Raw genomic sequence first — 25,415 nt, forward strand, 5'->3', positions numbered from 1 at the left:
CCATAGTGTATCCATCTGTAATCTTCACCCATCACATTGAACAGAAGTACAAAGTATCATTTCACTACAAGTGCTTGTGTGAAAGTGTGTACATTTGTTGGTTTTTACTGCTCTATTCTTATACACAGACCCTACACTCATTGAACATTACATATGAACATATGTATGGCCCTGTAGTGTTTTCTACATGTGGCAGGCCTTCCAAGATTCATGCATCAACTGGGGGGGAAGCCAACATTCCTGACCCCATGCAGCAAGGAATAAGCAAGCTCCACTGAGCTCAAAGGATCTTCCTCCAGTGAGTTTCATTGGTTAAAAAAAGGTAAAGGACCCCTGGACAGTTAAGTCCAGTCAAAGGCGACTATGGGGTTGCGGCACTCATGTAGGATTACAACGTAATAGTATAAGCCATATTTCGTAATACTGCCCCCCACCACCACACTTAGGATGGATTTCCTTGCGCCGACACACGCAGCACAACCCCAACCCCATGCACACAGGGTTACTTGAAAAGCAGCCCCACCGAGTTCATCAGAAGATTGCTCCTAGATTAGCACGCTAGGATCGCAGTCACACACTCCGAAGCCAAACCAACTGGAAAAAGTGTCTCCCTACCATCACATCAGATTATTGATATACGGGCAGGATGCTGGCATTGATGAGGACCAAGCGTTTAGCATTAAGGGGAGGGGGCAAGGTTTGAGGGCGCTCTCCCGGGAGTGCAGCCCCTGGATGGAGAGGAGGACAAAAGATGCGCGCACCCTCATGACTCCGCTTGCAACTCGCAACCCCTGGTCCCCCTCCCGCCGTGGCCACGCGTCGCTCGCTCGCTCGCTCTCACCTCCCGGACAAAAGGAGGTACCTGCTGAGACGACGGCGCTCCTCCGCCCGAGCCCCTGCGCCAGCCCCGCCGCTCTCCGGAGTGCGGGAACCCGCTCGCCGCTGCGGAGCCATCGCGCGGGAACTGAGCAGCTGCGCACGGGGCGGGAGGACGTGTCAGCTTCAGAGCTTCCACTCCAAGCACCCGGGAGCAGAAGGTGCGGGGGGGGGGGGGAGAGCGCGAGAGCGAGATACCGAGAAGGGGGAAAGGTGGCGACCAATCGGCATTCTCCTTTCCCGGAGCGGAAGCTACAGAAGGAAGAACGTGCAGGCAGGAGCAGCCGATGACGGAAAGCGAGAGCAGCGCGGAAGGGCAGGGAAGCTTAATCGAGGCTGCAGGGGGAATGGAGCGCTAAGGAGCGGAGGTGAGAAGGAGCGGAGTTGTTGTGGTGGAAGAAGAAGGTGGGCTGGCGCGCGCGGGAAAGAGGGGCAGCTCCCCGGGGGAGGAGAGGGAGCCCGAGCCGAAGGATGTTGGGGGCTGAGCGATCTGCGGCAGGATTTACCTATAAATTAAACAAGCTATAGCTTAGGGGCCCACTCTCTTGGGGGCCCCCCCAAAAAAATAAAGAAAAAAGAACTGGATGTACATTTCTAAAATATAAGATAAAAAATAAACAAAACAAAACAAAACTTACATACAGTAGCAGTGTTTTGTGTTGTGTAGGCTCCTATGATGTAAGTAATGGGCCTCGCCTGCTCCCTAAAATATCACTGGTTTGCTCATTTCTATATATAGGGTGCCTACATTCTGCATGTGCAAATGGCTTTAGATACCTATTAGGTCCATAAATTACCATGTAGCATATATTCAACACAAAAACCAGCTACAATTTGTTGTTGACAAAGGATAGCTGGACATATAAAGGGCCCCATTACCTTCAGTAGCTTAGGGCCTCATCAAACCTAAATCCGTCACCTGCCCCAGAGGCAGCAGCTATTGCTGTGGTTGCCGTTTCCCATGACTCGTCTCCTGGCTGCTGTACCACATCTGGGAAGGAGAAGAGGGAGGGTCACGTGTGTGGCAGCTGGGAGGGCTTGGCTTTAGGTGGAAACTTGCTTTGCTGCTGGAGGGTGTTTAGCCAGTCAATTGATGGATGGCGGGACAAGGGGTCTTTTCTATCCCGTGCGCTGAAATTGAACCCCAAACTGAACGGGCAGGTGCCACACTGTCTTGGCCCCAGCATCTTGAAGGAACCGGATTTTCATCTTGATTCCAATGGTTCCATTTTTTAATATTCTTGTTCAGTTATTTGAGTAAATGAGTCTCTTCACAATTTTACTTCTTTTCCAGGTATAAGCACTTGTATTTGCTACTCACATCTGGAACATGGAAGAAAACAGAGTGATGGTTTCTTCTCCATTTGAACTGCAGCTGGTGCACTTAGATCTCAAGGGAGCCCCACCAAAGGTCTCATACCTGGCAGAGGTAACACAATGTTGCTCTATGTAAATCAGAGAGTTGAACCTCTGCTGATGTTGATTTGGTTGAATTTAGTTGCATCCAGTGAGTTTAGTTTTTCCACTGCCTTGCACCATGTAGTCTGAGTTGTAGGTTTAATTGCATTTCCGTCTTGTTCTCCAACATGAAAAGATTCAATTGCTTCACCCCCTAAAGCAGGGGTATTTAAAGCTGCCACTTCCTGATAATGCCTGTTGTGTTCTTCTGCTGTGAAAACCAAGATGTCTTACTGCATATTTAAAAAAAAAAAGATTTAAAAAGAAATATCTAAAGATGAGCAGTAACAGGCTTTAGTGGACTACCATTAAGGAGGCATACAAAAAAAGGGCTCTGTTCTATGTCATACAGATTCTAGTGTTTCAAATACGGCAAAAGGATTGCATTTATTGAAGCATTTTTACCCCAGCCAAAAAAAAATTCCAAGAATGGCTTACAAATGTCAGTGCTAAAGCAGTCCCTGCCCTCAGGCCTGTAATCTAAAAGACATGACAGGAAAGAAAAAGGGATTGGAGCAGAGGAGTACGCTTGGAGCAGGGCTATCTCTCAAGCACGAGAGCAGGAAATAACAATATAAGCACCTCCTAAGATGTGTTAATGTTTTACAAAACTAAATTCCACACTAGCTGGATATTTCACATGTTGTGTGCAACCAACAGATCTTCCCATTGTTCCATGCCCTGGGTGCAAATGGTATTCTCCTTGAATATGAGGATATGTTCCCCTATGATGGGGAACTGAAACCACTTCAAGCAAATGATGCATACAGGTAAGGTATACAGTAAGGTTTTCTAATAGCAGTTGTCTGGCCAGAATAAAAACTGCCCTGCAGATAAACCCCTGGACGCATTTGCCTGTAATTTGGCATGTTTAACCTGTGCTGGGACTGCTACTGTGTCTGTAAATTTCATCCATACCTTCCTCAAGGGGAGGGAGGATCCATAGCCATTTTTTAAATTTCCCAATTTTGGGGTGGGGATAACAAAGCAGATTTCAATATGCTAAACCTCATCAGCCAGTTGGACCAAGTTGGGCTGTGTTCCAAAGTGCCAAATTGGGATCTTAACTGGATCTTGTGGTTAGTGCACATCCTATATGTGTGTGTTTGTGTAGGTGGCGGCTATTTTGCACACGGCAGACTGATGTGCAGCCTCTGACACACGTGTCATTTTTCGCCATGGAACGGGGCAGAATGGGCTTATGTGCACAATGACCCAGAATGCAACCCTCGTGCAAACAGGGAGTTGCCTGTGTATATAAATAGTGAAATTTTTAACATGTCGAAATATACCATTGATAACAAATTTGTTTTCCATTGTTTTCTAGTTCCTCTGAGATTAAAGAGATTTTAAAGCTGGCCAAGTTACATGGGCTAGAGGTTGTCCCTCTGGTCCAGACCTTTGGACATATGGAGGTAAATGCCAGGATTCAAGTCACACACACTTGAATTTGGGGGGGGGGGTTGCTTTGGGTAAGGGGGGAGCTGTTTGTTTTGCTACCTGTAGTGCAGTAGCAACCAATGTAGTGGAGCAGAGTTGTGGGGCACAATCCGACTTCAGGTCGTGTGACAGTACAGTAAAGGGTTTTTATAATGCACCCTACTTGGCCCTAGCTTATTCAACTGGGGCACCTGTAAACACTTGCAGAAGTCCTTTGCTTATGACTTGGTCACCCTTTTTGCTTCAGTTTGGTGACCACACCCACTACTTCTTGCTTCTCCTGCAGTTTGTCCTAAAGCACAAAGAATTCTGTCACCTACGGGAAGTGGCAATGTTCCCCAACACTGTGAATCCCCATAAAGAGGAATCCCTGAAGCTGGTCGGCACAATGATAGAGCAAGTGGTAGCACTGCATGATGATCTTCGATGGTTTCACATCGGCTGTGATGAGGTATAGTGTGGGACCTGAGGTTGGAATCATTTCCATGGCAATCATGATGTCTTCCTTGACCTTGGGCATGCTGGGCTGTCAAATTCTCTCTATCACAAGATAAACATCATCATAGCATGATCCACCCTGGCTTATTCAGATGCACAGAGGTTGAAATTCCTTGGTTCTTAAGAGTGTGTGTGTGCATGTGTTTAAATCCTTACTATGAGTTTTTAATGTATCAGGCCTTTATAGCTTTGCATACTGAACATTTTTTTTAGTAATTACTATAGTTAGAAGGTAACCTTTCTACTTGTGTGACTGCTTCCTGATTTTTTAATGATAGGGAAATAAACACTGATGCCTTCCTCAGCCATCACTGGGCCACTGAAAGGAAAGGAGAATTTGGCTGACTAGAGTACAGAGCAATGAGTGAATCTTTGGATTCATGATCTGATTTTAGTTCATTTGTACTTCCTAGCTTTGGGCACTTATTTTATATTGTCTGGTGTTTTGTTAGAAGCAACACATTATAATTTGGAATAAATCATGCAGTGGAATAAATCAGGTTGGAAGAATTTGGCTTCAGAAGCTGGTCCTTTTATATTGTGTTTTATTAGGGCCTATTGAAATCTGTGGTAGATGTGGTGGACTTACTGAAATGAATGTCCAACAGTGAAATATCTCAGATTTGTGTTTGTGTTTATCACATAGGAGATAGCCACCCAATCATATGTATGTGCCTTTTTTTGTTACATCACTGTAGGTGCTGAAAAGGTGGTGTTTGCAGTGGCATGCCAAAAGCTGTATCTTGGGCATAGCAGTGCATTATAATCTTGCCACAGGTTGCAATGCCAGCATCCCAAAGAGTTCTTTAAGTTACTGCTGTGCACCAACCAAACCAGCTTGTAAAAGTCACCAGGAGCGCTATTGTTCCTTTATGCCTGTTTTAGCTCCAAAAAAATGTTAACAAAAGGCTAGCTGGAAAAGGCAGAGGGGGAGTTTACTGTGCTCCTTCCTCCTCTGCCTCTTGACTCTCAAACACCACCCATTAATTTCTCTCAGTTATATCTCCCCTTTCCTTTCTGTTGTATGGAGAAAAGACATACAATCGCTATGGGAATACAACTCAAAATGGCTCCCCTGGGGTGATTGATCCCCACCCAGTGCTTTGAAGCACATAGCCCACGTTCCACTTGCCTAGCAGGCATGAAGACTCTCAGCAGGGATGGCTGAAGGCACAGTAAGTGCTTCTAAATAGTATGGAGTGGGCAGTGATCCGTTGCCAAGGAAAAACTGTTTTCATTGGCATAACTTTAGTAACTGCATTGCGTGCTCCAGCCCAAAGTCTGTGATAGCCATCAATGGAGCAGGAATATCCTTGTGAGAGGACTGCCTGCATTTCTACATCATATTAAGCCATAGATCAAAACAAACTGCAAATGAGCAGTGTGGTGGTTCATATTGTTGTGCAGTGCTCAATATACAGTACCCTGCTCTTTATTTTACTGTGCCACCAGGAAACAAGCCAGAGTCTGGCTTGTCGTGACGTCCACACCGAGGCTCATGGTTTGTTTCTCTCCAAACAAACCACAAGTGGCAACCATGGCTCTATGCGTGTGCTTTGAGGGAAACAAACCACAAGTTCAGGTTCGGACAACGTGACAAGTCAGACTCCCGCTTGCTTCCTCCATGGCACAGTAGGAACTGGAAATGGTAGAGGTCTAAGAGGGAACTTGACAGCAGCATACACCATCGTGCTGCTTGTTGACATCAAACCATAGTTTGTTTTAAACTATAGCTTAATGCGACACGTGAACCAGGCCAGTAACTAGTATGTTGTTGGTGCTGAAAAATAAATGAATTGCTGAATGGCGCTTATCGGAATAGCAGTAAACGGAGAATGTATTGGTTGGTGTCTCCAGGTGTATTATCTGGGTGAAGGGGAAGAGTCCAAACAGTGGCTGCAGGAAGAAGAAAATACAATAGAAAAACTGTGCCTGACCCACATGAAAGCCGTGGCCAGCCACGTAGTCTCAGCCTACCCTACAGTGAAACCTATTGTGTGGGATGACATGCTGAGGGGAATGAGCGAAAAAACACTGAGAGGTATGTTGTCACCAGAAAGGGAGTCTCACAGAAAAATTGAGCCACATAATTCATATCTGGCAGGCCAGAATTCATTGTGGTTTCAGAGTTAGCTTCAGATGTATTGAAAGGTAGACACCTTTATTGGAGGAAGCAGATACTTTCCAATGCCACAAAAAAGTGTTCCAGCATCTCTTTGGTGTGTACCAGCAGCCCTTAAGGTTGGGGCTGTGTGGTGGGAGTGAAGAAGAGAAAGTGGGTGCTCCCCTAAAATTTGGCTGCCTCCCCTAAAAGTATGTCCACACAGAACTGTGCTGTATTTTGGGGGGTCCAGATCCTCAGAGAAACTTAAAAGATTAAAAACACTGAGTGTAAATATTAATTTTAAAAAGCTGTGCCAGGTCAAATTTCTGTGGTTTGAACTTTAATTCTCCAGGGGAAATAAAAAAATTCAAGAAGATATAGATCTTATTTACATTAAAATTATAGGATGTAAACCTGTTAATGATTATAACCAGTATCTGAAAGATTGTTTGATGTTGATGTGAACAACAAAAACAATTATATATGTGTGTGTGTTTGTGTGTATAGTACTCCTGTATAAAATGGAAAGGAAGAAAATTTTAAATAGAAGCTTAGCATGGCCTAATTAAATATATCAGAATAAAATATAAGTATACCAATATTTCCAGTTTTTGTGTTGAATCACAGGAAAAGTTATGTGCCAGTTTAATAATGAACTGTGGGATTGGACCTCACTTATTAGTGTACTGCTTGTTCTGGGCTTTCTCTGTCATTTGCCCACTACATTAGGAGGGACTGGGAATTCAATACATATTTTTCTTAAGTCCTTGGGTGTTGTTTGAAATTATCACCGACCAATTTCCTTTATACAAATCTCTACACAAATACAACCGAGAAATACAACCATTCATATTTCTGTTTCTTTCCAGAGTCTGGGATAGCACAGCTTGCAGAGCTGATGATCTGGGACTACTCCCCGGACCTTGATGTGGATAGTAAAGGTTTGGATAGTAAATTGCTTTGTGACTTTGCTTGTAAAAGGGAAATGCGTTCAGTCACTGTTTGAAGTATAGTGACTGAACGCCTCCTCTTCTCACAGTGGCCAGCCAGATGCCTATGGCAAGTCTGCAAGCAGAACCAGAGCAGAATCAAGCGGTCTCCCCACTTGCGATTCGCAGCAACTGGTACACAGAAGCATATGGCCTTTGACAGTGGAGGTAGAATATAATAACTAATGTGGCTAGTGGCAAAGTTTAGGAAAACGTAACAGCAGACACTGGAAACAGGAAATAAGCAATGTTTAGTCTTTTGGTAAATTGTCAAGGAATGAGAGTGAACCTGCCCTCTTATTTGAGGAGCAGCCATCTTGATTTAAATGTCAAGACCATACCAAAGTTGGGGCACTTGGGTGATTTGAGGGAAGAGTAAGGAATGTTGATTGGACATTCTGATGGGTGCTTTGAAAAAATGATAGCGATGTGCCATGAAATCACCACTCCAGTATGGTCACGTGGAATATACTTATCACAAGCTATTTTTATTCGTATTCCGAAGGCACAATTTTAACATCCAGCCAAGTGATGTTTGGCATTCCTCCTCACTGGCTTATTTCTTATCCTGAAGATGGAGGAGCTTAGACAGTGCTAGTAGATATTCTTCAGTGCCCAAAGAAGGAATTGGGGGGGGGGGGGACAAAGCAGAATTGTCCCATTGAGACTATAGCATTGGACATTTTTATCATTTTTAATTTAGGTCATTTGATTTATCTGTTTTAAACATGAGCACACCAGCTAAAGTAATTTGTGGACGATAATCCATGTATTACTTTCTTCAGTGTACCAGTAATTGAAATCTGAGACTGGTTCAGCATTGCCTCACAATAAGTGGGTTGTGAGTAGTTTTAACTTTTCTAGCTAATGAAGAGGCTGACCCTACAAAACATACATAATCCTTATAGATCTGCGGGTCTTACTAGCAAAAGTAGCTACATTTAGGAACATTGTCTTTTTTATCACAAGTCTGCCAGTCTCTTCTTGCCACTTGGTACAAGTTGGACCCAATCCTGTATCAGCAGAAGATTGTTTCTGCACTGGCATTGAACTGTGGACTTTCCTGTCTCTCCCTTTACTTCCAGCAACTCTCATAAAAAAGTACCAGAAGTGTGACTTCTCAAAGCTGTGGTTTGCTAGTGCTTTTAAAGGGGCCACAGGAGTCAACCAGTGTCTGACCCTCATTGGACACCACCTTAAAAACCATGAACAGTGGTTGAAAGTGGCTGAAAGCAGTCCTGCCGGTATCATCCAAGGAATCATCCTAACCGGTTGGCAAAGGTAATGAAACTTTACACAAGGGGATTAAGAGAGCCATAGCATTATGAATACATTGAACACTACAGAATCTCTCCTCTTAAGAAGGATTCTGAAGCCAAGAGTTGAACTTGGACAGCACACATTCTTTTTGAGACCATGTAAATTTTGAGGAGAAACCTTTAAAATGCAGAAATTTCAGAAACAGGAGGAGACTCATCAGCTTGTGGAGGAACTTTTCCTCTCACCATTGGCCTGTTGTTTCTGCTTCCCACCCCATTGTGGATCCTGCATTACATTTTCTTTTCTATGTTCCCCCCCCCCAACTCCTTCCCCACCTTCTTTCAATTAACCAAAGTCCCAGACTTCCTTTTTCATTTCATCATTACATCCTAAAAGAATGAACGGTTCTGCAAGACGAACAGATCGTACGACTCAAATTCAGTTTATATACAGGCGCAGCATTTACTCAAACTGCTGAACTTTCCATTTTCTGTCACAGATGCATCATGATGGAAAAGCACATGCAGCTATATTCCTTACATTCTGTGGGCTCCATAGATTGGTCTTAATAAAGCTCTTAAAGTCTCTGGGGCGACTGCAGATGCCTGCACCGCTTCATTCCCTTGCTAATATTGCATCTCACTGAATCGCTCTGCATTTTCTTCTCTAGGTATGACCACTTCTCTGTTCTGTGCGAGCTTCTGCCTGTAGGAATCCCATCATTAGCCGTATGTCTCCAGGCACTAAAGAACGGTATAGAATTACTCTCTCCTCAGTCAGATCTAAGCCATGTGCACAGGATCCTGAAAACACTGCAAGATGATTAGCATCAGAATTTGTACATCCCTTTGGAATAGCTGCTTAACTTAAATTCATTTCCCCTCTTCCCCCCCCCCCCAATTGCCCAGGAATATATTAGAGCTATACTCTAGAATGGGTAGCCAAGTTCTTTTACTTCATGCATTGTCTCATGTAGTGATTAACAAGAACCTGTGAGGTATTCTTTTTTCAGTTGCAAAAGTGATTTGCCCTGAAGGAGTCCAGGACTATTCATGACCTTCAGCCTTTCACATCCGAAATCAGTACTGGTTACTAGATGATAATAGTTGCTAAGACCAGTCAAGCATACTTCATAACTAATGCCCATACATAACAGTATTAAATTGTTAACAACAGTTCCTTTTATTTGTGTTCGTTCCCCCCTGCCTCTGTGAGCTATAATCTGTCTATTAGGGATTCCATAAAACATGGCCAGTTCACCTAAGGCAGAGATGGGAAATGTCAGGCTTGCAGACTAACTTGTCAGGACTTTTCTCTGAGAAAACGTTTTGAGTCACAAGCACCAGGCTATGAGTGAGTTGCCACAAGGTGGCAACATCGGATAGTACAGGCCAAAGGAAAAGCTTCAGAAGGCAGAAGCTTTGTGTTCCCCAGTTCCATCAGCTTTATTGCAACTTGATTTCCAAAAAAGTATGCACAGGATCACACCCTAAAATCAAAACCCACCTATCTATATAAAACTAGGCTGCCTTTTCTCCATTCTAAATGGCCGGCTGGGTTCTGAGCCATCATTAACTTATGAAACCTATTACAATGATTTCTATCCCACCCTTCATGATACAAATCCTTCTAAGACCGCTAGGAATTGCACTGTGTTTCTTAAACTTGGGTGACCTAGGATCATAATTTCATCCTTTAATAGTGATGGGTTTTACACATGCAGGAACGCACACATAACTGGCAAGTCGAGGTAGATTAGGCCACGTGTGAAGTGTAGCATGCTAAGTTTTGAACAGAGTAGTTCTACATTCCTGCCCACCCTTTACCCTGACATGGTAACAGATCCCTGGATCACTAGGCCAGTTTTGTGTCCCGTTGAAGGTTTTACGCTTAAAACAAAAGCAGCAACTCCTCTCTCTTTGGTCCTCCCAAGGTGGCTATTCAGAAAAGGTGAAAGAAGACGTAGAAAAATCCCTGGGGATCTCCAGTTTGGAAATAAACACTTATATGAGGTAATAGCCCCAACTTCTAGATTGCATCAACATTTCTGGCAGCAATATTATGGGGAGTGGGGAATGTGCAAGCCCCTTTCACTTTCAAGCACCATGGATATCGGGCCCAATGGCTTAGGGACAAAGTTCACTCTTGCCCAATTCTCTTCTTGAACAGTGACATCTCAGGGACTTTTCCGGGAAGTGAAATTCTCTCACTGGTGACCCAAATTACATTCTACCTCAAGTCCTCAGTGGATGAACTTCTGGAAAACAACAGGTGGGGAACAAAGAGGAGGAGCTGACGCTCCATCATGTAGAGCTATCATTGATCTTATTGCCACATAAAATATTTTATCTTTTTACTGTGTATTGACTTAAGGACTTAAAAGTTATTTTTCCTTGCATAAGCAAGAATGGGGGGGGATTCCACCCCATCATTTTAACCATCCTAACTGCACTTGTTACTAGATGCTTACATGATGTTAAAGAGTTGCTACTCTTACAAATGTTAAATCTTAGTTGGACCTACAGTATGTGATATCTCTGTCTGCCCTGTAGCTTTTCAGTTCCATTCACGCTCATATGTTCTTTAATTTTTTTGTATTATTATTTATTAAATTTGTATACAGGCCCTTCATCTGAGTATCACAGGGCAGTTCACAACATAAAAAAAATACAAAATGAGAACACATGATACGTAATAAAAATGAAAACAAACCAATACTCCCCCTCCCACATATATTTATGTCTTGTCACTTTTAGGTATGTCACAGGCTGGTTCAGCCCCTACCACAGAAAAAGGAAGAAGATCCATCCTATAATGATTCATCACTTTCAGCCAGATGCACTAAGGTAACTAAAATCTCTGATTCCTTGCAAAGTTTTGTTTTTTGAAGATTATCTTGGGACAGGGATTTTAAAAGTTCACGGTCTTATTCTTAACAATCGGCGTTAGAAATTTTCATGTTGAGGATGCCATTTTAGACAGTGCATTTAAGTCATATTTTCCGGCGTATAAGATGACTGGGTGTATAAGACAACCCCCTAACTTTTCCAGTTAAAATATAGAGTTTGAGATATACTCCACCGCAGATTCTCCACCTGGCGTATAAGACGACCCCTGACTTTTGAGAAGATTTTCCTGGATTAAAAAGTAGTCTTATACGCCAGAATATACAGTACCTCACTCACTCAAATTCACAAATGGTCAAATATTTCAATCATTACTTTATTAGAACACCAACAGCACCAAAGCAAGGAAAGAGATCTAAGACCTTATTGTTTTCCTGCCACTCTAGCCATTTGCTGAACTGCTGTTAAGTAATGGACTATTCACAAATATTTGAGTTACTAAGGCCAATGGCTCATAGCAGTACTAAAAAAGCTAACACTCCCCTAGAAACTAGTGAAAATGCTTCTTTGTTAAACATACTTAAGAATACATGGTGGAAGGGGGAAAGTAGCATTTCTGACTGGTTAACAAACATCACCCCTACCCTCAGACAGCTATTATAAACATTATGTAACCAGCAATGAAGCCTTGCTATAGCTAAAGATTAGTCTCTTGTATTGCCATGAATTGTGTTAATTCTAGTTCTAGTGCAGCTTTCCCCCCCCCCCCCCCGCAGTGCAAAATCAAACATTTAAGAGCTGCAGGGTTATTGCAAGAAGTCCTGAGACTAGAGAAACCTTTCAGCAGTCATGGTGAATAAGCTACTTCACTTTTTACCCTGCATTCTTCAAGCAGTGATTATCTCATCCAATCCCTCTCCCCACTTTACAAAATACAATAGTGAAATGAGCTATATTAGCATAAACTAATCTACTGCTGGTGTGTTGCATCTAGACCATAAAATTAACCTGCTTTTATGATCACCAAAGGTGCTGTGATTTTAGCTGGTGGTGACTTTGGCTAATTTGGCTGTAGATTGTTGTATTTGCAATTTTAAAAAAATCAGCAACTATGGGCAATAGTAGGATCTTATTATACATGTCTCATATGTATGTATGTATTCGAGTAGTTTTCCTTACTGGATTTTACTCACTAGCGCTCTGCAGTATTGTGAAAGGCTCCATCTTCCTACAGGATGTAGAAGCGTTAAATGTATCCTTTAGTAACTTTTAACATCTCTTAAGAATCAACCTGATCTTTGGTTTAGTTAGGTCTACATCACATGGCAATATATTAAATTCTGCTGCCGATTTCTTCTTAGGCTTTTGACCAAGTGGACTACTGTGACCCAGGAGCTACAAACAGCAATGGAAAAGATATTCTCTATATCTGCTGCAGAAGAATGGATGGAGGAGAATGTCCAACCCAGCCTGCAAAGGCTTCAGGGAACAGTAGATGATCTGGACAGAGCAATACAGGCATTATCCTAGTACTCTTACAGACAGCTTTGCAGATTTGAAGCCCGGCATGGTACAACTAGCATCATGTAGCTAGATTAGCATGTGTAAGCCGGGGAGATGCTCTTCAGGTGCAGAGATGAGTCTGTTGCGCTAACAGGCTTGGAATTAATCTTAAAAAGAAATTTTGAAGAGATACAGACTAACTCAGGTCTTTCACTTTCTTCTGAAAATGTACCAGCAATCACACTGTGTGTATAGAGTCGCACTGGGGTGAAGTGAGAGCAGGATTCAAGATTTCTCATGGATTTGTTAAGATTGATTGCAGACTTTTACAATTTAAAAAGCTGTGCACAGACACTTTAAATAAATCAAAAAAGTCGCACAATCCATTTATTAGTATGCTTTGAACATCTCCACTGGTGTGTTGGGGAAGCCTTATTATGCCCCCAAACAGATTTCTCAAGAAGGAAGCAGGAATAAGTTGCCCAAAGCAGATCAGAAGCAAATGTTCTTATGTTTCTTCATTCTGGCCCCAACACCTGCTGCTGCCATGAGAGCTAGGCTGCAGATGCAGTGTTGGCTCTGCATCTTAAACTAATGATTCCACAGGTATTCAGTGTAAGAGGGTGGGAACATGAGTGAAACCACAAGAGGACATCTAAGCTCTTGTCTAAAAGTAGCCAGGAGCTAGATAAAAGCATTTTTTGCTGCTAAGAAACAATCTCAGATTTCATCAAATGAAACACCTAATCCCTCACATTTAATATTTTACATGCTACCAAAACATTCATTGGTCTAATTAATGGTTTAAAGCTTGCTTCCAGAATCAAGAGGAATGGATCATAAACAGTGTGCTTTGCAAGCCAGAACATTAAACACAGTTCAGCAAAGGTAAGTAAATGCATCTAAGCTTGCTGCTTCTTTGGTCGATGGCATGGTAAAATAAATCAATTCCCTCTGGAATGTCATACATATTTCTACACAGGCACGTGGTGAAGAGTAAAAGGCTTCCTATGAGAAAGTGGTCCTTGGGAGTTCAAATAGGATTGCTTATTTATTTAAAACTGCACTTCTAAGGATGGAATGTCAGAACTCAAAGCCTCAGATTTTGGGTTGCCTCCAGCAGCATCTTCTGAAGGAAGTGCATACCTACACAGAGTACCTAGTAGTAGGAAAGCCTTCAGGTGAGAGATACAGAATTGGTGGAATTGCTTGCTCCAGATACTACCATTACAACCTTAATTTCCAGATGCAACTGAGGCTCCATGATCATCCAAAGACCATGAATCTCAAGTGTTTGAGGAGACACCACTTAACATGACCTCATTATAACCTGATTTAAATTAAAATTCCTTCTATCTACTGTAATGATAAAATTGCAATACAACTGAATATAGCCTCTCAAATTTTATAGAATACTTACAATTACACGTATTATCTTAAGAGTTACAAGCTTTGTGTACTTAAATGATGCATTCTTTTACACCATTCATTGTGCCCTATGTGAAATGTACAAGTACCTGCAGGAAGCTTTTTTTTAGCTTCTTACAAACTTTGTTAATAGTACTTTTAAAAGCCAAATATACATATACATGTTATAGTTAAAAGGAAACATAAAAGAAGAAAGTTCCATAAGAATCAAGGATCCAATAAGAAATATTAACACTGGATATCCAAACAGTACAGGGACCTTTACAAAAAAATGTATAAAGGCTGAAACGCCACTTTATAAAACAGTTTTACTGTTGCAATTGACACCTAAAGAATACTTAAGAGTAGCGGGAGTGATCAGAAGTAAAATTTCTGCTTGACAAGCATTTACAATCTTCTACCCTTAGCTGCTCATAAAGTATCAACCATGAATAGGAAAACAAAAGGATACATGTAAATCAAGAAATTTAAAAGCTCTTATAAAATGAGGTATATATTTTTTGAAAAAAACTCAAAACCAATGGCAGATCAGGGAATCCGCAGCCCTCTGAATGTTCCTGGACTCCCAGCTCCTAACAGCCCCAGCCAGCATGGCCTTGCTGGCAAAGGTTCGTTGGACCTGGAGTCCTGGAAGATCCAGAGGGGCACAGAATCCTCACCCTGACATAGATCTTAATACTTTTTTATAATAAAAAATAAATAAAACTTACTGTCTAAATCACTTGGAAATTTCCCATCTTCCATTTTTTAAAAAAGTAACATCTTGAAAGGTTGGACTCGTACCTACAGCCCCAACATGCAAAAATCTATTCCATTGTTGTGTGGGTTTTTTAAATTAAAAAATCCAGAGTTTGTATATCTATTACTACACTGGAAATTTCCTTTGAAGAATAGTAAAAAAAAAAAAATGTTCACACATAGAAACCATACTTCTACAGTAGTAATAGAAAGTTCATCTGCTGTCACCAAACTCATGGCAAAATATAAAAATGAAGATACTAGTCTCCCACCAATGAGCTAACAAGTCTTCTGAAGACATGTGTGTAAGGCAATATAAAGGTCTGGGTTCGGGAGATCATCTAAACCATGGTTTAAATTATCAGGAACAAACTGGTATGCCTTGGGCTCCCCTTGTCCCTCTTCCCCTTCACACACAAGAGGAGAGTGAAAGCTTAGCCTTAAAACCACAGGTCAACATTATTTATGAACAGTGCTTTCTTCTAAAAAACAAAAAAACCAATCCGGCTCAAACCATAGTTTCAGAACTGGTCACAATTCCCAATGCAATACAAAACTTTGGTTTGTTCTAACAAGAAAACAAAAGCTTTCACTCCTCTCTCGCACACAGAGGTAAAATGGAAATGCTCAAATTCAAGGCTGTCCTAGGTGATCATCTAAACCAGGCCAATAGCTTTGCTCAGTTTTGTTTCTCTAAAACCACATGTAAGGAAATTCTAATAAAAGATTCATTTCACGGGGGATGAAAGGAAGGGTTTAAAAATCAGGTTCTTCTGGTGTCTCTAAACAGCTGCTACCGTAGATTTCTGGGAAGGGTTCCTCTTCATCACTGACATCTGTTTCACTGCTGTTCTCAATATACTTGTTCGCTGGAACTTTGTTCAGCTCCAGAAAGCCAGTAATGAGCTTGGCCACAGCTTCTACATCACTGTTGAAAAGGCACAAGCAAGAGTTAGCAATTCATGTGCCCACTTGAGGTGGTCAAAAAAGTGCACAAAATATCCAAAATATCACCGGTTGGTGGAGGCAGCAAAATTAAAAGTACTCCTTAAGTATCCCTTCCACTCAGGCCCAACCACAGAGCAGGAGAGATGCTGGGCCCAGGGCAATTCATACTGTGTTCCCCATTAGCTTCATTACTCCCCTGGAGATGGTGGCGGTGGTCCTGATGGTGTTTATTAAGCTCTCAGGCTGGGGTGGGTACTCAAAATATGCAAGGCTTTTTGTGTTCTAATCACATAATGGCTGTATGTAGACAAGCATATCCCCCTTAGTAAGCAAAGGCATGAGCACGCCTTGTTCCCCCACACGCAGCTGCTTCACTCCTCCCTTCACACAAGCAACCAAACAAGCCGGGAAGTCTCAGTTTCCTTGTTATGTTTGAACCAGCAAATTATGATTAATGGCTTTCAAACAAGCCAGGATATTAAGGCAACATTAAAGCATGGGTTATTATCCTGCCTTGTTTAGAAGCCATAAGCATGCTTTCCTAGTTTGGATGTTTTAGTTAACAGACACCCTGCCTTGTTTCTTAGCTCATGCTAAGGGAGCAGTGAAGGGGGTCTCTGTAGGTGCACAAGGCTTAAAAGGCATTTAATATGTATGGTGCTTTCAATGGTAGCTACTTATGTGGCTCCATAGCTCTTAGAATGATAACTTCTATTCAGAGAGAATCTTGTCCTTGTAGTTGTATACAAAGTTCAGTAACAAGACAACATAATAAACATCCAAATTATTTTTGATGTTAGAAGATTTAGGACAGAAGGAAAGACTTGTTCAAACAGCACACAGTTGAACTATGGAATTCACTACCTGGATGGCTTTAAAATGGATTCAGACAAATTCAAGAAGGATAAAGCTATCAAGGGCTATTGCAGGCTTCCCATCAGCATCTGGTTGGCCACTGTGGGAACGGGATGCTGGACCAAATAAGCTCTGGGCCTGATTCAGCGGGGCTCTTAAGTTTTCTTTTTTAAACTCAGATTTTGAAGAACTATCTCAATTTATTTTTTTACATGTCAACTTCAATGTTATCCACACCTAGGGTTCATAGTGGCAGAACAGTATGCATGCAACATGTTCATCAACTGCCGTTTAGATTAGAATGTACTTCAATCATGAAAATATACCCCAGCTTGTTAAATACCCATCAAAATATACAAGTTAGTAGCTTCGTGGCATATTTCCACCGTAAGCAGAAGAAGGTGCCTGCCCCAGCTGCAACAGAGGCCATCATACACAACTCAAGAAAAGGTAAAAGTAAAGGACCCCTGGACGGTTAAGTTCAGTCGAGGCGACTATGGGGTGCAGTGCTCATCTCGCTTTCAGGCCACAGACAGCTTTCCAGGTCATATGACTAAACCACAGGTCATATGACTAAACCACAGCTTTCCAGGTCAGCATGACTAAACCACTTCCGGTGCAACAGAACACCGTGACAGATGCCAGAGCACACAGAAATGCCATTTACCTTCCCGCTGCAGCGGTACCTATACCTTTACAGCCATACCTTGTATTGCGTTTGCTGCAGGTTGCAAACGGCGCGGGTTACGAACGCAGGAAACCCAGAAGTGTTTACATCCGGGTTTCACCACACGCACAAGCGCAGCACTCCATGCTGTCTACGCATGCGCAGAAGCATTCTGCACAGGTCATGCATGTGCAGAAACACGATATTGCGATTCCACACATGCGCGATATCACTGCTCAGGTTGTGGACTTTTCAGGGTGCGAATGGCATCCCGGAATGGATAGTGTCCGCAACCCAAGGTACCACTATATCTACTTGCACTGCCGTGCTTTCAAACTGCTAGGTTGGCAGCAGCTGGGACAGAGCAATGGGAGCTCACCCTGTCATGGGTATTCAAACTGCCAACCTTCTGATCGGCAAGCCCAAAAGGCTCGGTGGTTTAGACCACAGCACCACCCGCATCCCACAACTCAAGAACTGTAAGTGGCACACGGTCAACTAGATTATTGAAAGTCATATTGTCTGCCTAAGGTTCAGTGATGCTTTCTCACAAATCCTGAACAATCACAGAAGAGAAAATTCATACTGTACCTTCTGCAGCCCATCACTGCACAATGCGTCAAAGGGTGTGAAAACCCAGTGACAAATCTCAGGACAACTAGGTAGCCCTTTCCAAAGTAGCGTACTTTCTCCTCCTCCACATTCACAGCCCGAATTTCATCCAATGGAACCACCACTATTTGACAAAGGATCAGATTATTGTTAGCACTGTGATTCCAAGCAACACTTGCTGTGTTCTTTGAAACATTACACTCCCATATCCTACACTTAGTAAAAACAGTCCAGCCTTCCTTTCATGCTGCTTCCAACTATCTATCATTATTTTAAGGACCAACAGAATTATATGAAAATGCAACTGAGGCAATCCTTCACCAGTAATTAGTGGCACTGAATGTTTTTTCTTACATCAGTCTCAACATCCATTAAAAACAATAAACCCAATGTTTAACCTTTATGGCAGTAAAAATTGTTTGTTTAGAATAATATATATATAAACCATTAATTAAAAAACCTCTAAACAATGTACATAAAACAATATAAAACACTAATCAGTGATATAAAGTTAAAAGCAGCAAATATTAAAAAGTGTGTAAAACTCAATTATGAATCTGGATAGACTTGCTGAAATAAAATCATTTTTATCACGTGTCTAAAATGATCTAGTCAGGGTACCTGCCTAATGTTAATAGGCAGTTCTAAAGCATATGTATGTGCTGTGACACTGAAAAATTGACTCCACAACAATGTCTTGAAAGGGTTGTGCTTCAGAAGCTGAATGAGACACTGAGCTTAGATTCCCAACATCCTGGTGCTAGCTTCTTCATTGTCCAGGATAAACTCTTCACCCTTTCCCATAACTAACAGATTTTCTTTAGTACAGTGTACACAAAGTCCTGGACTCAAGACAGTATATATTTGGTTGCTGCACAACAAATGTGTCATACTGCTACATTTGTGGCTTTACCTTGTTCGTGACCTGCCCTTGACAGGGTCAGCAGCTTCTTGTAAAGGTTGAATGTCTTTAGGAAAACTTTTCCTGAATCCTTTTGAAATATAGCTTCCTAAGCAGGAATAAAACCAACCACCATTATCACAGCATAGAGTCAAGTGTGGGAAAATAATTGCTTTTTTGAAAGGCTAAGATAAGGGCAAGGATAAGAACACCACCATTTCTCTGCAGCAATTAACGTCAATTATTGTAGCAGTTAAGTAAATACATAATAACAGATGATCATTGGTGTCCCATTATTGGATTACACCAAATAAGCTTGTTCCCAGGTCCTTCTCCCAAAATGAAACCTACCAAATCTCACATTTTTCACAGGAAGGCTTAAGATGCTTTTGCTTTCTCTCACGGCATATACTCCGGTAGATTAACTGAAAACTTGGTTTGGCCCTTCTCTGAGATACGGACAAGCAACATTAACAAAGCAGTATGGACAAAGCAATCTGAGCAAGCATTTGGCTAAGGCAAACAAGGCTCCTATTCCTAGCACGCTGCTTACCTCCCACTCCTCCAGATTTTGCACAGCTACGAAGAGACAGCCGGCAAGATAAAAGAGTTTCCATCCCAAACTGTCTGAACAGAAAATATTTCAAATTAGTTGCAAACATCTAAACCACACCCACCCTTATAACTAGTATCTTATTTCAACAATCCTTCTAAACTGAGATCTTTATCTCAGCTAGTATCTGTATTGAATATGTGTGTGCTATTGTTTTAAACTACAGTCGTACCTTGGAAGTCGAATGGAATCCATTCTGGAAGTCGGTTTGACCTCCAAAACATTTGGAAACCACAGCACGGCTTCTGATTGGCTGCAGGAGCTTCCTGCAGCCAATTGGAAGCCACGGAATCCACGTCAGACGTTTGGCTTCCAAAAAAAATGTTTGAAAACTGGATCACTCACTTCCAGGTTTCTATCGTTGAGGAGCCAAAATGTACGAGTGCCAATGCGTTCGACAACCAAGGTATGACTGTATATCATTGTTTTTAATTGTTGTATATATGCAATTGTTCCAACTGATGCTGTATATGTATATTTGTACATATATTTTTACTATTTTGTAAATTGCTTTGTGACACCTCCATAGGAACAGATTCATAAATAAACTCAAGAACAGTAAAACCAAACATATTTTGTAAACTAAAGAAGTCACCCGTTTGGTAATGAAGCAATTATTTCATTACGTTACACACACTGTGCCAGGGAGAGGCATCCAACTTTCTGTCAGCTACAGCTTTGCAGCAAATGCAAATATCCTCCTTTTAACCCAGATCCCGTTTTTTACCGGCTTTAAAAACCTTAATGTTGGGGTGCTCTGAAGCGAGGTGAGAAGAGAAAGAGCCTTTTTCAGCTCTGATCCTGCCCCCTCCTGCCTCCTGCCCCCATGAGGTTCACCCAGCACTAAAGCAGATGTCCTTTCAGCCCCAGGCAAAAACTTTATTTAACCAACTTTATTTTCTACTATGACATCTACACTGTTCTTTTAACTACAATGATTTTTATTAGCTACTGCTGGGTTTAATCACGTTGCTTGGGTTTTTACTGTTCAGCTGTTTTCACTGTTTTCCTCAGTTAATTAAGTAAGATCCAACTATAAGCTTCTAGCAAAATTATTAAGCTTTACCTTCACTATAGTAAGCAGCAGCCAGACCTACAGAGGAGATCCCTAGAAAGAGAAAGGAGATATATGAATTTAGAATTTACTTTCAGCTACTTAAATATTCTTAGCACTTTGCTCTTAGAAAAACAAGTTTTATGTATGCACTGACTGGCCTTTCAAATTTCAGTGTTATTTTTCGTAAATAAATAAATAATAGAGTTAACTATTCCACTGAACACTATAACAATGATCCATTTAGGCAAGTGAGAAGAAAATCTTACTTGAAACCCAAATAAGGAGCCAGATATCAAATACTGGGGGGGGGGGGGGAGGAGAATAGGGTTGTATTCAAGTAACGTTTCTTCAGGGTAGACCCACTGGAATCCAAGGGCCTAATATAGCCATGGTCATTAATTTTCATTGGTCCTACTCTGAATAAAGGGTGGGTGGATACAACCTTAGGTTACTGAGCCTGGGACCCCCTTTGCATTATGGAATACTGGCCTGCAACCAAAGTAATATTCCAATCTAATCCCACCTGTCCAAGTTCCTGTCCATCACATGAAATCCAAGCCTCCCCCTCTATATTCACCACAGATATATATAAGGGGCCATAAAGGCAGAAGTAAAAGGTCCTCTCCAGCAGTAGTGGCTAGTGCAGCTGCAAAGGAGGGGCACTGCTATTCTCCTGGCTTCCAAACACAGCACATCACTAGTGCTTACTGGTCTAACTAGTAATGGTTGGCGGCGGATTGGCTCCACCATGCTCCAGCACACTGCGCCTAGCACCTGACACCTCCCCCTGCAGTTAAGTGCCAGCAACACACTGTGTTTGGAAGCCAGAAAGGCAGCAATGTCCCACCTATGTCACCACATCAGACACTATTGCTCTCCAGCAAGCTTTTAATTTGGATTTGTTATAGTAGAGGTTTGTTTTAAATCATTTTTTTAAAAGGAAGTATCAGCCTATAAAAAAACTGAAGACTTACCTACAAGGAGAGACCAAGATCTAATGCCAGGTGATCTCGTCAAATGAAGAACAGAGTTTGAGTGGTCTTCAACCAACATATACATCTTGAGAAGTGGGGGCAAATCTGCAGAGCTCCTGAATACTCACAAAAGCCGCCTACATAATGACAGGGAATAAAACCAGTTTGAGACACTGTTTACAGACTCTTGCCATATCTATCTTGCCCTTCATACTTTGAGGCGTACCTCAGTCCCACGTTAAATTTATGTGGTGTTTTATTATCAAGCGCAGAAATTCTGAGAAAAGTACAAACGCTTGCACCTAGTAATAGGCCAATCAAATTTGTGTACTTTAAAGCAGAATGTGCACTCTCAACATTTGAATAGGTTAAGTCTGTCGTAGCTTTTTCAGTCATATGCTTCAACTTTAACAAACAGAATCTACGTTCAATTTTCCAACTTTTAAAACCAAAGTTTAAACTTTTGTTTTATACCTATCTCAATATCCAGGCCCTAAGAAAGTCGAACAAGTGAATGGTTATTCTTACATGTGGAGTTAGGAGGAGGTCCACCACACACTAGTTTGTCAGGTCTATTATTCAGAGAACACTATGGCATGTAATCTCACAAATGAAGTGGGTGGGTAGGTGGGTGGGTAAAGGAAGCAACTAGTCTTCCATCTTTACCATCTATAATACCCCCCAAAACAAAAACACATCCACCAGAACCAATGTAAGATCACACTGTGGCAAAAACAGGAAATGTGTGGCAATATTATAAAACAAGAGGCAAATTGCGACTTGGCAGCCGCACCTTCTACTTTTAACACAAGTCAACTTCATTAAATGCAAAAGCACTTTGTGACTTCTTTTTTTTACACAAAAATCCCACCCCACTAAAGCACCTAAGAAATCTAAAATTTGCTTTCTGCCTTGTGCATAATTGCATCGCTGCGAGTTTCACTACTGAGCACATGATTTTAAAAGTGGAAGGGACAAAAAGGGAAGTGTACATAGCAAATTCCCCCTCCACTGACCATTTTGTGTGTGTGTGTGTGTGTGTGTGTGTGTGCTATGCAATCAGAAAACAGTTCTGGGTAACTGGACCACACCAAGTCCCCCCCCCCCGCCCAGCCTCCTTCTCCTATGCAGGAGGAGACGTCCCCGTCCCCCGTCCCCCGTTAACAAGCCCGTTAGCGGTCTCCGGTCCCGCTCCACCCCGTCCCCCATCTCGCCTTCTCGCTCCCACTAACTGCCACCCCCTTTCAATCTTCGGCCCTCTCCTTTTCCGCCCCCTGCCCCACTCCTGATGCTCCCACCGCGCAGCCGCCTACATCCTCCCTCTCCGGCTCACCTAAGACGTCGTTTCCCAATTTCTTTTCGGGCGGGAAACGCTCCAGAACCATAGACGTAAACCAGAGAGTCCTACACAGTCAACCATAGAGAGGACAGGGAAAGAGAGAAGGAGCGCCTCCCTTGAGAATCTTCTACCTTTTTTTAGGGTAGATGTGCGATTGTTTCGAAGTACCGCAATGAAAAGCAGCCTGCCCCCCCCCCCACCTCACTGTTGTTGCATATGAGGTTTTTGCATTGGTTCCTATGTCTCCTTGTCCCACACAAGAACCCTCACAAGAGAAAACTACGGAGGCGGCTACGGCGTAGCTCCTTGCTCGTCTTGAGTCGTTTCCCCTTGGATCCTTCCTCGTTGGTTAGTTTAATCGAAGTTGGGCATAAATACAGTATTAAAAAATAATCATCATCATCATCCGGTAGTTTCCGTACTGAAGAGTTTTTGTTTTAATTAAATTTGAATTTTCAGAATGACAGAACAAAGTACATAATTACCTTTTTTAGCATGCATCTCCAGGAGACAATATGAAGACAAATACTCAAATAGCACACTTGAGTTCAAGTCATTGCATGGAGAGGCATCAATTTATATAATCAGCCAAGGCATAGTGCTTTTATCCTTTTATTTAGGGGATTTCTAACTTCAAGTACTGGAAAACAGAAATGTGTGCTGGTTCATTCCATTGTAATCATGTAGTATTCTAGCCCTTTCCAGAGAGAGAATAATGAGTCAAACGTAGGTAACAGTAAAGGGAGGGGGGTCTAAGCTACATTTCAAAACTTTAATAAAGCAAATTGTGTCATGATCCACAAATTACAAATTCATGGGGATAGCTAGGCAGGCAAGCTAGTAAAGTTGTTCAGGCTGCCATTGATCTTACTTAGTCTCCTAAAGCGGATACTTACTTGCCACAGGTCAACAGACAAGTCTAGCCCCTTACAGGGATGCTGTGCTAATTACTGCAGGAATGCAATGGAAGTGTTTTGATTTCATTTGCATGCCTGAGATAAGCAATCATTATCATCCTTGTATTCCAATAGCCTCCCCTCATTCAACACTGTTGCTGTACAATTAGGAAACCAGTTAACCCATCAACTGTTCCCCCAGCATTCACTAAGGCTGAACAGAGAGTGCTTGCACCCAACAAGCTTAATGACAGAGGTGATATTTGAACCAGGGACTTATCTCACTAGTTATACTCTTGGCAGTAAACTTCAACAGCTTGGTCCAGATTATCTCAAGGAGCATCTTTCTTCCATAGCAGAGGGTGAAGTGGGCTGCTTCCAGTAACACTTGATGGGGGAATAGATGAAGGCACTAAATGGCTTCTAAATGGTGCAGCAACAGTTTTAAAAGTGTTACATTGTAGCAAGTGAGGGCACTGGAATCCGTTTCAGGTAGTAAAGTGCCTTGGGCTGGCATTGCTTTTCCATTTACACCCACCTACCCATTAAGGTCCGCTGTCTTGAGACGAAAATTACGGTAAGTAGTGCTGTCTTGAGACCAAAATTGTTCCTTTAAAGTAAACATTCATTGCCTTTAAAGCTGATGCTTCTTTCTGCAATCTGCATGCAATCTAGGAATGGCAGGTCTTGCTGGTGCTGCCTGGGCCCAACATCCTACAGGCCACAGCAACATATTACCTACAGATGTATCTGTACAATGGAAACATTGGCATGTGATCAACCAGACTGCCATAAGGTAGCCAGAGAACATGTGATTCCAAAGTGCACCTGCCTAGAAGTGCCTGTTGAGCAAAGGTTACATTTAACAACACTCCCAACCTGTTTAAGCAAGTGAACCAGGAGACATCAGGAAAGAAAGAAAGAAAGAAAGAAAGAAAGAAAGAAAGAAAGAAAGATCACCAACAAATCTAATTTGGAGAAAGTGATTTCCCCCCCCCCCCCAAGCATTTCTTAAATTAGATCACAACTACTCTAATGGAGAGCTTGATGCAAAAATGAACTTTATATAGCAACTCAGAAGGGCTTCTTCACATACAGCCGATTAGAACATAACAGGATTGTTATAACGTCGTACAGGGTTTCACTAGCTCATCTAATAGCTCTACAATTATGCACAATGAACAAGCAATTCCATTTTAATTTCCCTAAGTGTTCCTATTGATGAGACAGAAATAATAACCGTTCCTATTTTTGATGTTTTATATCAGCCTCAACTTAGCCTCTCCATGTCAGAGCAGCTCAAGGTTGTTCAGAAGCTATTGATTTGGGGTTGCTATCCTAAGTCAACAACCCTTGTTTACACTTGGAAATCCAGGATGTTTTAGCTACTCTCCCTTGCCCAGCTCCTCTGCA

General features: G+C 42.0%; 3 protein-coding genes across 4 annotated transcripts in view; 1 reads left to right on the forward strand and 2 right to left on the reverse strand.

Moving 5' to 3' along the window:
• OGFOD3 (2-oxoglutarate and iron dependent oxygenase domain containing 3) overlaps window positions 1-1,032 on the reverse strand; it is a 38,661-nt gene extending 37,629 nt beyond the window's left edge. The window contains exon 1 of the mRNA XM_033139461.1: window positions 863-1,032. Coding sequence (XP_032995352.1) covers window positions 863-954 — 92 coding nt within the window. The 5' untranslated portion in view covers window positions 955-1,032. The remainder of the gene's footprint in view (window positions 1-862) is intronic.
• Window positions 1,033-1,097: 65 nt separating this feature from the next.
• On the forward strand, window positions 1,098-13,349 carry HEXD (hexosaminidase D). The gene is made up of 13 exons (XM_033139462.1): window positions 1,098-1,244; window positions 2,171-2,305; window positions 2,995-3,104; window positions 3,662-3,749; window positions 4,061-4,225; window positions 6,130-6,313; window positions 7,246-7,317; window positions 8,451-8,646; window positions 9,296-9,378; window positions 10,559-10,637; window positions 10,795-10,896; window positions 11,382-11,471; window positions 12,833-13,349. Exons 2-13 carry the CDS (start codon window positions 2,207-2,209, stop codon window positions 12,999-13,001), a joined length of 1,437 nt encoding a protein of 478 aa, XP_032995353.1. The 5' UTR covers window positions 1,098-1,244; window positions 2,171-2,206; the 3' UTR covers window positions 13,002-13,349.
• Window positions 13,350-14,363: 1,014 nt separating this feature from the next.
• On the reverse strand, window positions 14,364-23,202 carry LOC117041099 (cytochrome b-245 chaperone 1). Of its 2 annotated transcripts, none has more exons than XM_033139463.1 (7): window positions 23,101-23,202; window positions 21,768-21,904; window positions 20,803-20,844; window positions 19,677-19,750; window positions 19,136-19,232; window positions 18,202-18,346; window positions 14,364-16,068 (listed from the first exon to the last, which is right to left on the reverse strand). In XM_033139463.1, exons 2-7 carry the CDS (start codon window positions 21,850-21,852, stop codon window positions 15,897-15,899), a joined length of 615 nt encoding a protein of 204 aa, XP_032995354.1. In that variant the 5' UTR covers window positions 21,853-21,904; window positions 23,101-23,202; the 3' UTR covers window positions 14,364-15,896. The 2 variants fall into 2 exon arrangements, with proteins under 2 accessions (XP_032995354.1, XP_032995355.1); XM_033139464.1 differs by lacking the exon at window positions 23,101-23,202 and adding an exon at window positions 22,296-22,386.
• Window positions 23,203-25,415: the final 2,213 nt, after the last annotated feature.

This window comes from Lacerta agilis, chromosome 2, assembly GCF_009819535.1.
Source record: "Lacerta agilis isolate rLacAgi1 chromosome 2, rLacAgi1.pri, whole genome shotgun sequence".
Classification (NCBI taxonomy): domain Eukaryota; kingdom Metazoa; phylum Chordata; class Lepidosauria; order Squamata; family Lacertidae; genus Lacerta; species Lacerta agilis.